The 12,804-nt window shown below is 43.6% G+C and overlaps 1 protein-coding gene across 3 annotated transcripts in view; it reads left to right on the forward strand.

The window, feature by feature from the left end:
• Positions 1–12,804, forward strand: part of MTOR (mechanistic target of rapamycin kinase) — a 104,499-nt gene that overhangs the window by 90,876 nt on the left and 819 nt on the right. For all 3 annotated transcript variants that reach the window (XM_070759272.1, XM_070759274.1, XM_070759273.1), the window contains 9 exons: positions 1,191–1,313; positions 1,567–1,649; positions 1,948–2,020; positions 3,178–3,252; positions 4,034–4,169; positions 6,402–6,467; positions 7,747–7,827; positions 9,979–10,059; positions 11,046–11,151. In XM_070759272.1, the coding sequence (XP_070615373.1) occupies positions 1,191–1,313; positions 1,567–1,649; positions 1,948–2,020; positions 3,178–3,252; positions 4,034–4,169; positions 6,402–6,467; positions 7,747–7,827; positions 9,979–10,059; positions 11,046–11,151 (824 nt within the window). The remainder of the gene's footprint in view (positions 1–1,190; positions 1,314–1,566; positions 1,650–1,947; positions 2,021–3,177; positions 3,253–4,033; positions 4,170–6,401; positions 6,468–7,746; positions 7,828–9,978; positions 10,060–11,045; positions 11,152–12,804) is intronic.

Below are 12,804 nucleotides of genomic sequence, written 5' to 3' on the forward strand. Positions count from 1 at the left end.
GAAAATGAAGCTGCATGCGCAGCTCCATGCGGCTGAGCAGGATTTTGCTTCTGCACATGCGTAGGAAGCAAAATCTTGCACAAGGATGCATGGGCGCAAAAGATTTCAACTATTTTTGGTGCATGAATGGAAGCAAAAAACCTGCCAAAATCTTGCAAGTGCACATGTCCCCTCATAAGATTTCTGCATATGCGCAGAAGCAAAATCTCGTTCGGGCGCGCATGCACGCTGGACACGCAGAGCGGCACGTGGAGCGCACCGGTAGCAGGAAGATCTGGCAACCCTTCACCGGTCGTGTCCCTCCCCCTCTGTTGAGGGAGGGCTGTTCAATTTGGACATAAATAGTCTCTTGGATCCCTCCTTCAAACCAGCAGTCCTCTCTGTCCAAAATGTGGACTTTGCTGCCTTCCAAAGAGTGGCCTTTGTCTTTTAAATGAAGATGGACTGTTGAATCCTTCTTTTATTCCCCACCATCCAGTCAGGGCTGAAGAAGCTTCTTGGAGGAGAAGGGAAACTTCTTCAAAGAAAAACCCAGAAAGTCCAGTGGCCCCTTGAAAAAGAGCTGAGGAAGCTTCTTGGAGGAGAAGCGAAACGCCTTCACAGAAAATCCAGAAAGTGGATACATGATGGAACACATTCAATTTGAAATTATGGATACCAAAATGAATATGATCAGTGAAAATGAAGTGAAAAAACTGATGGGAAGATGGGACAGGGTTAGAGGTTTTATGGTCAGTAGAATTCGAGACCGAGTTATAAAGGATAAATTGGAATCACTCTATATTTTGTAAATATGCTAATATTCCTGGATTAAAATATTATAAATCAGTACACCCTCATTTGGTGGAGGGATAGAATGAATGATGTTGGGTGGCGGGAGCACATATCACTGTGCACTGTTTTTGTGTAGTGTGTTGTTGTTTTTATTATGTTATTGCAATAATTAATAAAATTTATTATTAAAAAGATATGAAATCTAGAAAGTCCAGTGGCCTCTTGAAAAAAAAGCACCTTTGGATGACTGAGAATTTCCATGGACCTATGCCGTTCATTTTGCTCTCTGGAGCAGTGGCCACACTCCATCTCAGAACAGCTCCTGCATTTCCTTCCTACCTGTTCACACTTTTTTTCTCCTCCCTGAAAAAGAATTATAAACAGCTAATGGATGCTGTTAATCTGATTCTTCTTAGATGGCTCCTGATTATGATCATCTCACTCTAATGCAAAAGGTGGAAGTGTTTGAACACGCGGTCAACAACACGGCAGGTGATGACCTGGCCAAGCTTCTATGGCTGAAGAGCCCCAGCTCAGAGGTACAGCTAGGGCCCGTTCCTGGTCCTTCTTACCAACCCCGAAAATGCTTCTTGTCTTACCAGTCAAGATTAGAGCAAAAACCTGGATAAATTGTCACACGGATAAAACAATCCAATCAATGGTCACTTCTCATTTTCAAATATCCGTGTTAAGAGCTGAAATAGCTGCTGTTCCACATTATTTTCTGAAAAAAGAAAAGTAGTCCCAATTGAGCATAAATCACCCACTTTTTGAAACACTCTTTCTCCGTAGGTGTGGTTTGACCGAAGAACAAATTACACTCGTTCATTAGCTGTGATGTCGATGGTTGGCTACATTTTGGGTCTTGGTGACAGGCAAGTGAAATTAAATTTATTTCCCTAAAAGAGCAAAAATAGGCGTCCACGATCCCTCCCCTGTTCACAGACATCAGCTATTAATAAATCATAATTAATAACAGGGATGCAAGCCAATTTGCTGAATTGTATTCAGTGCCCATAGATAATACAAACTAATTGTGGATACGAAGTTATGGAAAGAAAAGCCGAGCAGAATTATACTTTATTTAATAGTTTGGGGAGCAGTGTGTGTTAAGTATAGGATGTGACATTCTGAGTTCCTGCCACAAATTGTCCACAAATTGCCTTCAAACAGGCATCCCTCCAACCTTATGCTGGACCGGCTAAGTGGCAAAATCCTGCACATCGATTTTGGAGATTGCTTTGAGGTAAGGTGGTTGGATTTGTTTTTTAGAAAATGAAGAACTCAGTTAAGATAAAGACAAAGAAAAACCACTCCTTATTTCATATCCACCGAGGGCTGAAGCAACAAGACACAGATAGAGGCCTGATCACTTTCTTTTTGCGTTAATTCAAACGTGGGTCCTTCAGGCATTTCCACTGTGGGAAGGTAAGAGCTGAACCCAAAGAGGAATGAAGATCAGAAAAGACAGAAGTTTAGGCAGAGCAGAACATCTTAAAAACTTCCAGTGTTGGAGCATTCACAACTTCTGGAGGCAAGTCCTTCCACTGATCAATTGTTTTAACTGTCAGGAAATTTCTCCTTAGTTCTTAGTTGTTTCTCTCCTGGAATAGTTTCCACCCATTGCTTCTTGTTCTACCCTGGAGAATAGCCTGACTCCCTCTTCTTTGAGGCAGCCTCTGAGATATTGGAATACTGCTATCACGTCTCCCCTGGTCCTTCTTTTCATCAGACTAGACATACCCAGTTCTACCAACAGTTCTGCCATCATTTTGCTCCCCACTACATTTTGCTCTGAAATCAGTTTGGCCAACTTAAATTAAAACCTCAGGAACCTGAACCACAATCCTTCTCTGCTTTGATACCTTTCAGCACTCACTGTCAGGATTGGAGCCTACCTGATGCAATATTCCAAATTGCAGAGAGAAGAATTGTAAAACTGCTTAGTCACAGTGAATATGCAGATTGTAGTGTAATCTGACAAAAGTATATATACATAATGCACCTTTGCATAGGTGTAGCTTCTGGATTGGATTGAAGGTATTGTGGCTTAGTATGGTTTAGAGTGGCTTTTGAATTAGTGTGGCCTGTGGTAGCTGAAGAATTGTAACAGAGAATAGTAGATAGAGAATTGTGAGTACTTTGTATAGTAACTACTAGAGAGATAGCTACAGTTTAAATAGTTAGTGTAGGTTTGCTACGAAAGAAGTAAATATTTTCCTAAGAAACTCTGCAGTACATGTCTTTAATTATCTTCAAGACAAAGGTTCCTGATATCCTGATCTGAGGCAAGCTGGTTAGCTGCTTGGGCTATCTGGGTGGGGTAGTTTCTGCAAAACGTTACTCCAACACTCACCCTCCCCTACTGTGAAGCCTCTCTTCATTTCTTGGCTTGGATTTCAGGTGGCGATGACCCGAGAGAAATTCCCTGAGAAGATTCCTTTCAGGCTAACCCGGATGTTGACCAATGCCATGGAGGTAAGCCAGATCCTACAACACGGGTGTTAAACTCAAGGACTGGGGGGCCAAATCCGGCCTGCGGGGTGCTTAGATCTGGCCCGCAAGGCCACCATAAAAACAGCAAAGGACTGGGTAACAGTGCCTCACCCTGAAAGTAATGCACCACTTTTTTTTTCTTATTTTTCATAATTATTTATTGAACACAATAAAACCTACACACAAGAAAGAATGATGCTTCTTCTACACTCCCTATTTTCCACGTAATCTCTGTTCCGTTCTATGCCCTTCCTCCAGTGAGACACATGCCCTGTTGATACCACTCCTTGTTCTGGTCACGATGCCATTTCTGCACTCTAATGGCCTCACCCTCTGTGCCAAGAAATTAAGCGTACTTCTGTCGACTGCAGATTCTCCATAAACTGTACACAAACATTGGTGAATGTTCCCAACAGTTTCTCCGCAGTGAGAAATTCAATGACATCACTTACAGACGCTGTTTCGAAACACTACTGCAGTTACGCTATCTGTCTGAAGAAATGCAAAATTTACACACACACTCCTGACAATTCAAATAATGTATATATAAAGTTTCGCATTCGTACCATTACTGTAGGCTGAGAAAAAAATGTGGTGCATTACTTTCTGGGCGACCCTCGTATATAGAAGTCTAGTATATGAACCACTGTTTGTAAGACAAACCTCCGTGTACTGTATTTTGCTCCTGGATTTTCTCAGAATAGTAGTCACACTGTGGACACTCTGACACCCCCCCCCCCCCCCTTGTCCTTTCCTCACCTAGGTCACTGGCTTAGATGGAAACTACCGAATCACCTGCCACACGGTGATGGAAGTCTTACGGGAGCACAAAGACAGCGTCATGGCTGTGTTAGAAGCCTTTGTATACGACCCCTTGCTCAACTGGAGGCTGATGGACAGTAGGTTGGCCAGAAATGAAAGACACTGGCTGGGAAACCTACCACACCTGAACCGTCTCTCTCTTTCTCCCAGGCAGTGTCCCCTCAAATCAGCCTAGAATACAGATTAGTCTAAAAATCAAGACTTTGACTGCCAGTCCAATAAACCTGGGAAACTGGGAAATCGGCATTATCAGGGAAATTGGCGGTTCGGGAAATATCAGGGAATTATTAGGGAATTTGTGAAAAAAACAGAATCAATCAGGGAAGAAAACCAAATTGTATTAGAATGTTTAAAAGTCAGAAAAATCATGTTGTTAAAAAAAACGGATCGCTCTGCCTGGCAGAGTCAAGCAAAAATGAACATAGCTGCCAACAACTTGCTTCCTCAGCTACCGATATTTTTCCACGGCTTAGCCATTTGGTATGACGTCATCTACGATGCGCCTTAACTAGATTGCAAGTTACAGGGAAATATCAGGGAATTTCAAAATGCTTTCCCCCTGGACAACCTGGAACGTATCAAAAAGACATTGTTTGAATGATCTTAGTTTAATCAGTGAACCACTGCTGATAACTAGCTTAGCAGTGGAGACACACACACAATGCGGAGAGGGGTGGCATACAAATCTAATTAATCAATCAATCAATCAATCAATCAATCCAAAAGTGACACTTTCTTGCAGAAAGTCAGCTGCTAATTAACTTTCAGTAGCAGCTGGCCTAAGTTCTGATAGTCTTAACTCAAAGCAATGCAATTAGTCCTTGCTGTCTCACATAGTTTCCAAAGGCTTGGCAAAATGCACAGGATAAGAAATCTGAAGCAGAGAAACAAGGATTCACAAGACAATTCAGGACAGATACACCAGAGAAAACTGTTGTTTCCTGCAGCCTTTCAGCTGCCTCTGCTGTTCTTAAGTAGACTAGGGGAGTGGCTAATTAACCTTACTCCCGAGGAGATCTGGCAGCTCTGCGCGCTCATGCATCAAGAGGAGGAGAATCCTCTTCTTCCTCATCACTGCTATGAGGTGCTGGAGGTTCCGAAGGCCCTGGTTGAACCTCTGCCATCTTCCTCAATGTTCGACTCGGGTGCCAGCTGCACAGGCCGCTGGCGCATCACAAAGGTGGTCTCATCTCAAATAGGATCCGCTATCAGCTGCACGTTACCTGATTCACCCTTTTTTTAAAAAGGCACAACTTTTTAATGAGTTGCAGCTGACTTCGTCAGGTGCCCATTTGAACCTTCTGCTTTCTAATCAATTCTGTTTATTGGAAAAAGGGGACTTTTCCAATTCCTGATTTTGGCTTAGCAGTAGAAACTAGCGCAGCCCTCCACTTACCAATCAGTATTGGGTTCCTAGCAGTACGGACCACGCTGTAGCTCTGGTAGGGAAAATGGAGCTGTGCGCGCAGCTCTGCCTCCCCGGAGGAAATGGCCAAGCAAGATTTCAGTGATTTTTTGATTCTGTGCATGCGTAGAAGCAAAAAATAGCCAAAATCTCGCTCCGGTCCGTGTCCCCTCATGCGACTTTGTCCCCTGCACATGCGCAGAAGCAAAGTTTCGCTTGGGCATGCATGGGCACCAGCGGGGGTCGTGAGGCTCCGCGGGAAGCGCACTGTTAGCAATGGGACCCGGTAACCCTTCACTGTTACCAGTGCCTGTTCACGGAAATAAACCCAAACCTGTTTAATGAGAGATAGTCCTCAACTTTGATGTTGCTAGGTGAGAAATTCATGAAGTGACGTTAGCCCATTTTACGACCTCTCTGGGAACTAGTTGGCTCTTACAGTAAGAGATGTTGCTTTTAGATCAGAGGTCTTCAAACATGTCAATTTTAAGACTTGTGGACTTCAGCTCCCAGAATTCTCCAGCCAGCATAGCATAACTGGCTGGAGAATTCTGGGAGTTGAAGTCCATAAGTCTTAAAGTTGCCAAGTTTGAGGACCCCTGTTTTAAATTCTCCTGTCAAGAGGGAGCATGGGGCAAGGGAACCTGGAATGACCTTTCTTTCTTTCTTTCTTTCTTTCTTTCTTTCTTTCTTTCTTTCTTTCTTTCTTTCTTTTTCTTTCTTTCTTTCTTTTTCTTTCTTCCTTTCCCTCCTTTCTTTTTTTCTTTCTTTTTCTTTCTTCCTTTCTTTTTTTTTCTTTCTTTCTTTCTTTTCTTTCCTTTCTCCCTCCCTTCCTTTCACTCTCGCTCTTTCCCCCTCTCTCTCTTTTTCTCTCTCTCTCTTTCTTTTCTTTCTTTCTTTGCAGCAAACACCAAAGGTAATAAGCGATCTCGGACCCGGACAGATTCGTACTCTGCTGGCCAGTCAGTCGGTGAGCAGGGACCTAGTTGTCCTCTGTTTTTCTCTACGTTGTGTTGAATGGGCACAATATTTGACTTACCTCTCCTTTCTCTAATTTGGCTTGAGCTGCTGCAGGAGGGGAGCCAACATTTCTTTGCAAAGCTCTGTTTTTGACCCCTTCACCTTTTCCTCTCGGTTGAAGGGCAGCTCTGGGAGCCCCATGAAGGCTTTCTCAATTGCAGATAAGCAGGGGGTTAGATCATATCTCATTATTCCCCCTCTATACCCTAAATTCCCCGTCTCTTACATCTTGACTATTGCAATGCGATCTACATGGGGCTACCCTTGAAGAGTGTTCGGAGATTTCACCTGGTGCAAAATGCAGCGGCGCATGCAATAATGGGTGTACCAAGGTATGCCTATATTACTCCATCTTTATGTGAGCTCCATTGGTTGCCAGTCGGTCTCTAAATACAATTCAAGGTGTTGGTTATCACCTTTAAAGCCCTCAATGGCTCAGGGCCAGACTAATTACGGGACCGCCTCCATCCTCATACCTCACTGCAGCCAGTAAGGGCCCACAGAGTAGGCCTTCTCCAGGTCCTGTCTGGAAACAATGTTGGTTGGCAGGACCTCGGGGAAGAGCCTTCTCTGTGGCGGCTCCGACCCTTTGGAATCAACTGCCCCCAGAGATCTGCACTCTCTCCTCCATATCGGTCTTCCGGAAAGCTGTTAAGACCTGGCTTTTCTGGCAGGTTTGAAATTAGGATTGACTGTAATGTATGCATGGTTTGTTTTATGATATTATTGTTTTTATTATATTGTTGATTTTACTGTTGTACTTTTATTGCTTTTTAATTATTGTTTTATTTATGACTGCTGTTAGCTACTCTGAATCTGTTTTGGAATGAGCGGCATATAAATATACTGCTCAAAAAAAATAAAGGGAACACTCAGATTACACATCCTAGATCTGAATGAATGCAATATTCTCATTGAATATTTCATTTGCACAACTATTCCATTTGCACAACAGCATGTGAAATTGACTGTCGATCAGTGTTGCTTCCTAAGTGGACAGTTTGATTTCACAGACGTTTGATTTACTTGAAGTTATACTCTGTTTTTTAAGTGTTCCCTTTATTTTTTTTTGAGCATACAATGCATGAATGAATGAATAAATCTTGGAACACAGTGACTAATATACCTAAATTCTCTATTTCTTTGCCTGCTTGAATCCATCTTAATGTAGCACAAGAAAAGTCAAAAGCAGAAGATATTGTCTTTAACCGCTTTCCTCCTTTTTAAAGAAATGCTGGACAGTGTGGAACTGGGTGAAACCGCCCACAAGAAAGCTGGAACTACAGTGCCTGAATCCATCCACTCCTTTAGTAAGTTAGAGGGCCTATTTTTTTTCCTGTTCCAGACGTGGGTTTTTTTTATAGCTGCATGTCTCTAAAATTGATGTTGTGCTTCAAAATGTACAAAACTTTTAATAACAATAATTACCCCTTTATTAAAGTTGTTCTGTGTTAAAGGCCATCAACGATGTTTCACAGTAGCACGTTCTTCATTCCATCTTGCTTGGAAAAATTGCCTCAATTTAGTCTTGCAGTTCCTTTGAGTAAACTGAAGTTGTAAGAAGAAACCATGTTGTTGTGGTCACAATCGCAACCTTTCCTTGATCCACTTTGGCCTACGGTTCAAAAGCTCCAAGCACCCCCAATCTTGTCTTTCAAAGAAAATTCTCTGGGTTCCTCTTTGCTTTGTTAATATGCCAATGACTACTTCATCTAATGATTACTTCACCTTCAACCACAGCAATATCTGAGCACGTAATCGATTCAAACTAAATGTAAACCGCTCCAAACTCGACGGCAGAAAATAGGACTTCAATAATAGTGACTAATGCCTGGAATGAACTACAGTACAGTGGTACCTCGAGATACGAGTTTAATTCGTTCCGGACCTGGGCTCTTAAGTCGAGCAGCTCTTATCTCGAACGACTTTTCCCCATAGGAATTAATGTAAATAATTTTAATTGGTTCCAGCCCTCAAAAAACTCACAAAGTTAGTCTAAATTATGCAGAAAGACATGTTTTTAATGAAGAAATGTACATGTACATATAAATGAATAATGAAGTTTCTTTCACTTAACTTGTAAACTTTCTTAAACTTTTAAATTTACATATGTTCAACTTCTCTGCCACCCAATCCTGTAGGACAGAGGTCCCCAACCCTTTTTGCACCAGGGACCGGCTTTAAGCAATCAAGAGAGGAATGGGTGAATGAATGGACGGAGGGTGGGAAGGAAGGAAAGAGGGAAGGGACAGGAACAGAGGAAGGAAGCAAGGAAACTTATGAAAGGGGAGAGTAAGAGAGGAATGAGTGAAGGGAGGGAGGGAGGGAAGAAGGTGGGAAGGAGAAAGAAAAGAAGAAATAGAGGAAGGGAAGGTAAAAGAGAGAAAGAAAAAGAGCAAGAAAGAAAGAAAGAAAGAAAGAAAGAAAGAAAGGGGGAAGGGACAGGAACAGAGGAAGGAAGCAAGGAAACTTATGAAAGGGGAGAGTAAGAGAGGAATGAGTGAAGGGAGGGAGGGAGGGAAGAAGGTGGGAAGGAGAAAGAAAAGAAGAAATAGAGGAAGGGAAGGTAAAAGAGAGAAAGAAAAAGAGCAAGAAAGAAAGCTGCAAGCCCCCCCCCCCAAGCCCCCCAGGCCGGCTGCAACCTTTTAAAACACGCGCGCTGCTTCGCAGCTGTCTCCTGAAGCCGAACGCGGAAGTTAGCGTTTGGCTTCAGGAGACAGCTCCTTGGCGCTTGTATCTCGAATTTGGGCTTGTAAGTAGAACAAAAATATCTCTCCCCTCCCAGCTCTTATCTCGAGTTGCTCTTAAGTAGAGCAGCTCTTATGTCAGGGTTCCACTGTACTTGATTCTGTGGTTTCTTCGCCAAATCCCAAAAGCTTTAACCTTAGATTGTCTACAATTGACCTTCCCCCATTTGTAAGAGGAAATAAGTGCACCACTGTGCCTACTGTCCCTGTCCTACTATCCTTGTTTATTGTTCACCTATGTTTATACAAACTACTACTATCCTTTACATGTTTGGCAAATAAATAAAAAAATAAATAAATATACTGCTCAAAAAAATAAAGGGAACACTCAAAGAACACATCCTAGATCTGAATGAATGAAATATTCTCATTGAATACTTTGTTCTGTACAAAGTTGAATGTGCACAACAGCATGTGAAATCGATTGTCAATCAGTTTGCTTCCTAAGTGGACAGTTTGATTTTACAGAAGTTTGATTTACTTGGAGTTATATTGTGTTGTTTAAGTGTTCCCTTTATTTTTTTGAGCAGTGTAAATAAATGGGCCATGGAGCCTGTTATGGATAGCATCGTTTCGCACTTTAATCAGAATCTGGAAACTGACTTTTAAGGCGTCTAGCCAGGATACAGACGAATAACTGCAGGTGAATGGCTCAGGATTTTCAAATTTCAACTATAGCTCATCTTGTTCGTCTGTTCGTTTGTTTCCTTTTAGTTGGGGATGGCCTTGTGAAACCAGAAGCCCTAAATAAGAAAGCCATTCAGATTATCAACAGAGTCCGGGATAAACTCACAGGTGAGTAACTAACCTATGCATCGCTTGGACAGGACCCTGTCACAAAGAATTTGAAATAGTGAAAAGTCCTCACATGGAACCCTAGAATCTGATACAATTAACTGTTTATCACCACAAACACAAAGACGACAAAAAAAACCCCAACATAATTAATGATAGCATCAAGAAGAATTAGAATGAGGGATAGAACACATCCACCTTAGAAACCTCAACATCAGGTCACACACCAACGAAAGTCAACTGGGTAGTTGACATAACTGTCTGTAAATTTGAATAGATGCACATTAAATCACACTTCAAATGGGATAATATATTTAAGGAAAAATTATCTATGTGCTATCTAAATTGATCTTCTCTCTAGCACTTACGTTTTCTGTACATATGTTCCGTTCAATGTATGTCTGCTCCTTTCCCCCCCCTTTTTTTCTATTTCCCTTTTTCTTTTCTTCTTTTTATCCTTTTTGTATATAGTAATGTTTTTAATGTATATATTTAATAAAGATTATTTTTTTTAAAAAGAAATAGTGAAAAGTCAGGGGAGAAGAGCCGAGAAGCCAGAAATAGTTGCATATAGATGATGTAAAGATCAGAAGAGAAAACGAGACAGTCAGTCCAGACTTGATGGCAAAGTCTGAATTCGAAGCACTCGCATCCAGCAAGTGCAGGGGTGGGCTTGGGCTACTGTCCAGACCGTGGGGGGGGGGGGGGGATGCACTGGGGTAGCAAAAATGGAGCTCCACTCCAGAGCACCCAATTTGCACTGAAAGATGTTGAAAGAAAATGCAGGACGTCCTGCATAAGCCACGGCCACAGTGTGGTAGTCAAAATTAGTCCATCACTGAGCAAGTGCGAAAAATCCGTCACCCAGACAAGGAAGAAAACCTCAATGGAATAGTTCTACTGGTTGGCCTTTGTGTTGATCGCATTGCCTGTCTGGCCGAGAAAGGCCCATGTTCTCTCATTTTTCTTGCTCTTCCTTTTCCAAGGACGAGACTTCTCCCACGACGAAACCCTGAACGTGCCCATCCAGGTGGAGCTGCTCATTAAACAGGCCACTTCCCATGAGAACCTTTGCCAGTGCTACATTGGATGGTGAGTGTAGTGCAGTGATGGCGAACCTCTTTTTCCTCAGGTGCCGAAAGAGTGTGCATGTGTGTTATTGTGCGTGCGCGAGTGCTCACACCCATAATTCAATGCCTGGGGAGGGCAAAAACAGCTTCCCTTGCCCCCTAGAGGCCCTGTGGAGGCAGGAAATGGCCTGTTTCCCAACTTCTGGTGGGCCCAGTAGGCTCGTGTTTCACCCTCCCCAGGCTCCAAAGGCTTCCCTGGAACCGTGGGAGGGTAAAAACATCCTCTCCCATCCCCTCGGAGGTTCTCTGGAAGCCCAAAACACCCTCCCAAGGCCTCTGTGTGATCCAAAAATCAGCTGGCCAGCACGCACTTGCACATTGGAGCTGAGCTTGGGCAATGGCTTGGGTGCCAGCAGATATGGCTCCGTGTGCCATACGTTCACCATCACTGGTGTAGTGGGGTAATGTGGGGGATGGGCACAACTTTTCAGCTGAGCCTGGGAAAGGGCCTGTGGCTGGCCCATGGAAGAGAATCAAATAGGCAAATGTTGATGGGTGGTATAAGACCGTGATGGCAAACCTGTGACACATGGGCCACAAGTGGCACCCGGAACCCTCTCTGCAGGCAGGCGAGCCGATGACCAGCTCTGTTCCACTGCGCATGTGCAGAGTACCAGGGATGGGCTGCTACCGGAACAGTCAGGGGCTATGCTCTGGTAGCGATTTTCAGGACACGCATGGAGCTGCACATGACCAATGTGCCCCTGTGCGCCCCTGCCTGGTATTTGGCTTCTGCACATGCGCAGAAAGCGAAATCTCTCCCGAAGATGCTCAGACAAGCTAGTTTTTGCAGATTATTTGCTTCTGCGTATGCAGAAATATCGGCAGAAATTGCCGAAATCTTGCACACGCACACGTCCTCATGTGAAATTCCGCTTGCTGTGCGTAAGCAGAGGCCAAATCTCACGCCGATGGGCATGCACGCACCCATTTGGCGTGCCCATGCCCACAATGGCCTCGGAGGGCGCACTGATAGACCCAAAGACGGCAGTCCTTCGCTGGCGAGTACCTTCCACTGACCAGCTGGTTTTCGGGTCAGGCAAGCTCATGGTTTCTCCTCACTTTCTGCGGCCCCGTTCCTTCCCAGATCTTTGGAGATTCCACCCCAGCGCTGTTTGGGCACGCAAGGCTTCCCCACCCCCGCTCTCCCAGCTCCAGTTGGGGATGGGGAGGGTTTCCCCCTCCTAGCTCTGTTTGGGGATAGGAAGCTATTCCCTATCGAAAAAATTATTTTCCTCCTTTCGTTTAACCTTCTAGCCTTCCTTCCCTCTCTCTCTTTCCTTCCTTCATGGCTACATCTCTCCTATCCAAGAGAGATGATTGATCTTTTCCCTTTTCCTCTCCTCCTCCCTTCCCTCTCCTTTCCTTTCTTCTTCTTCTTCCCTTTTTCTTTCCCTACTTTCCTCTTCTTTTCCTTTCCTCTTTTCCTTTCCTCTCTTTTCCTTCTTCCTTTCCTTTTGCTTTCCTTTCCTTCCTTTCTTTCCTTTCCTCACTTATTCCATCACAAATCCTCAGGAAAGCTCAGTTGGACTTCAAAAGTAAACCTGTCCCAGTTGTGTAGGAACTCCGTGTCAGGTTCTTTTAACTGCTTGATGACTGCTCTATTCTCTTCCAG

The sequence above is a fragment of the Erythrolamprus reginae genome, chromosome 8 (genome assembly GCF_031021105.1).
Source record: "Erythrolamprus reginae isolate rEryReg1 chromosome 8, rEryReg1.hap1, whole genome shotgun sequence".
Lineage (NCBI taxonomy): Eukaryota > Metazoa > Chordata > Lepidosauria > Squamata > Dipsadidae > Erythrolamprus > Erythrolamprus reginae.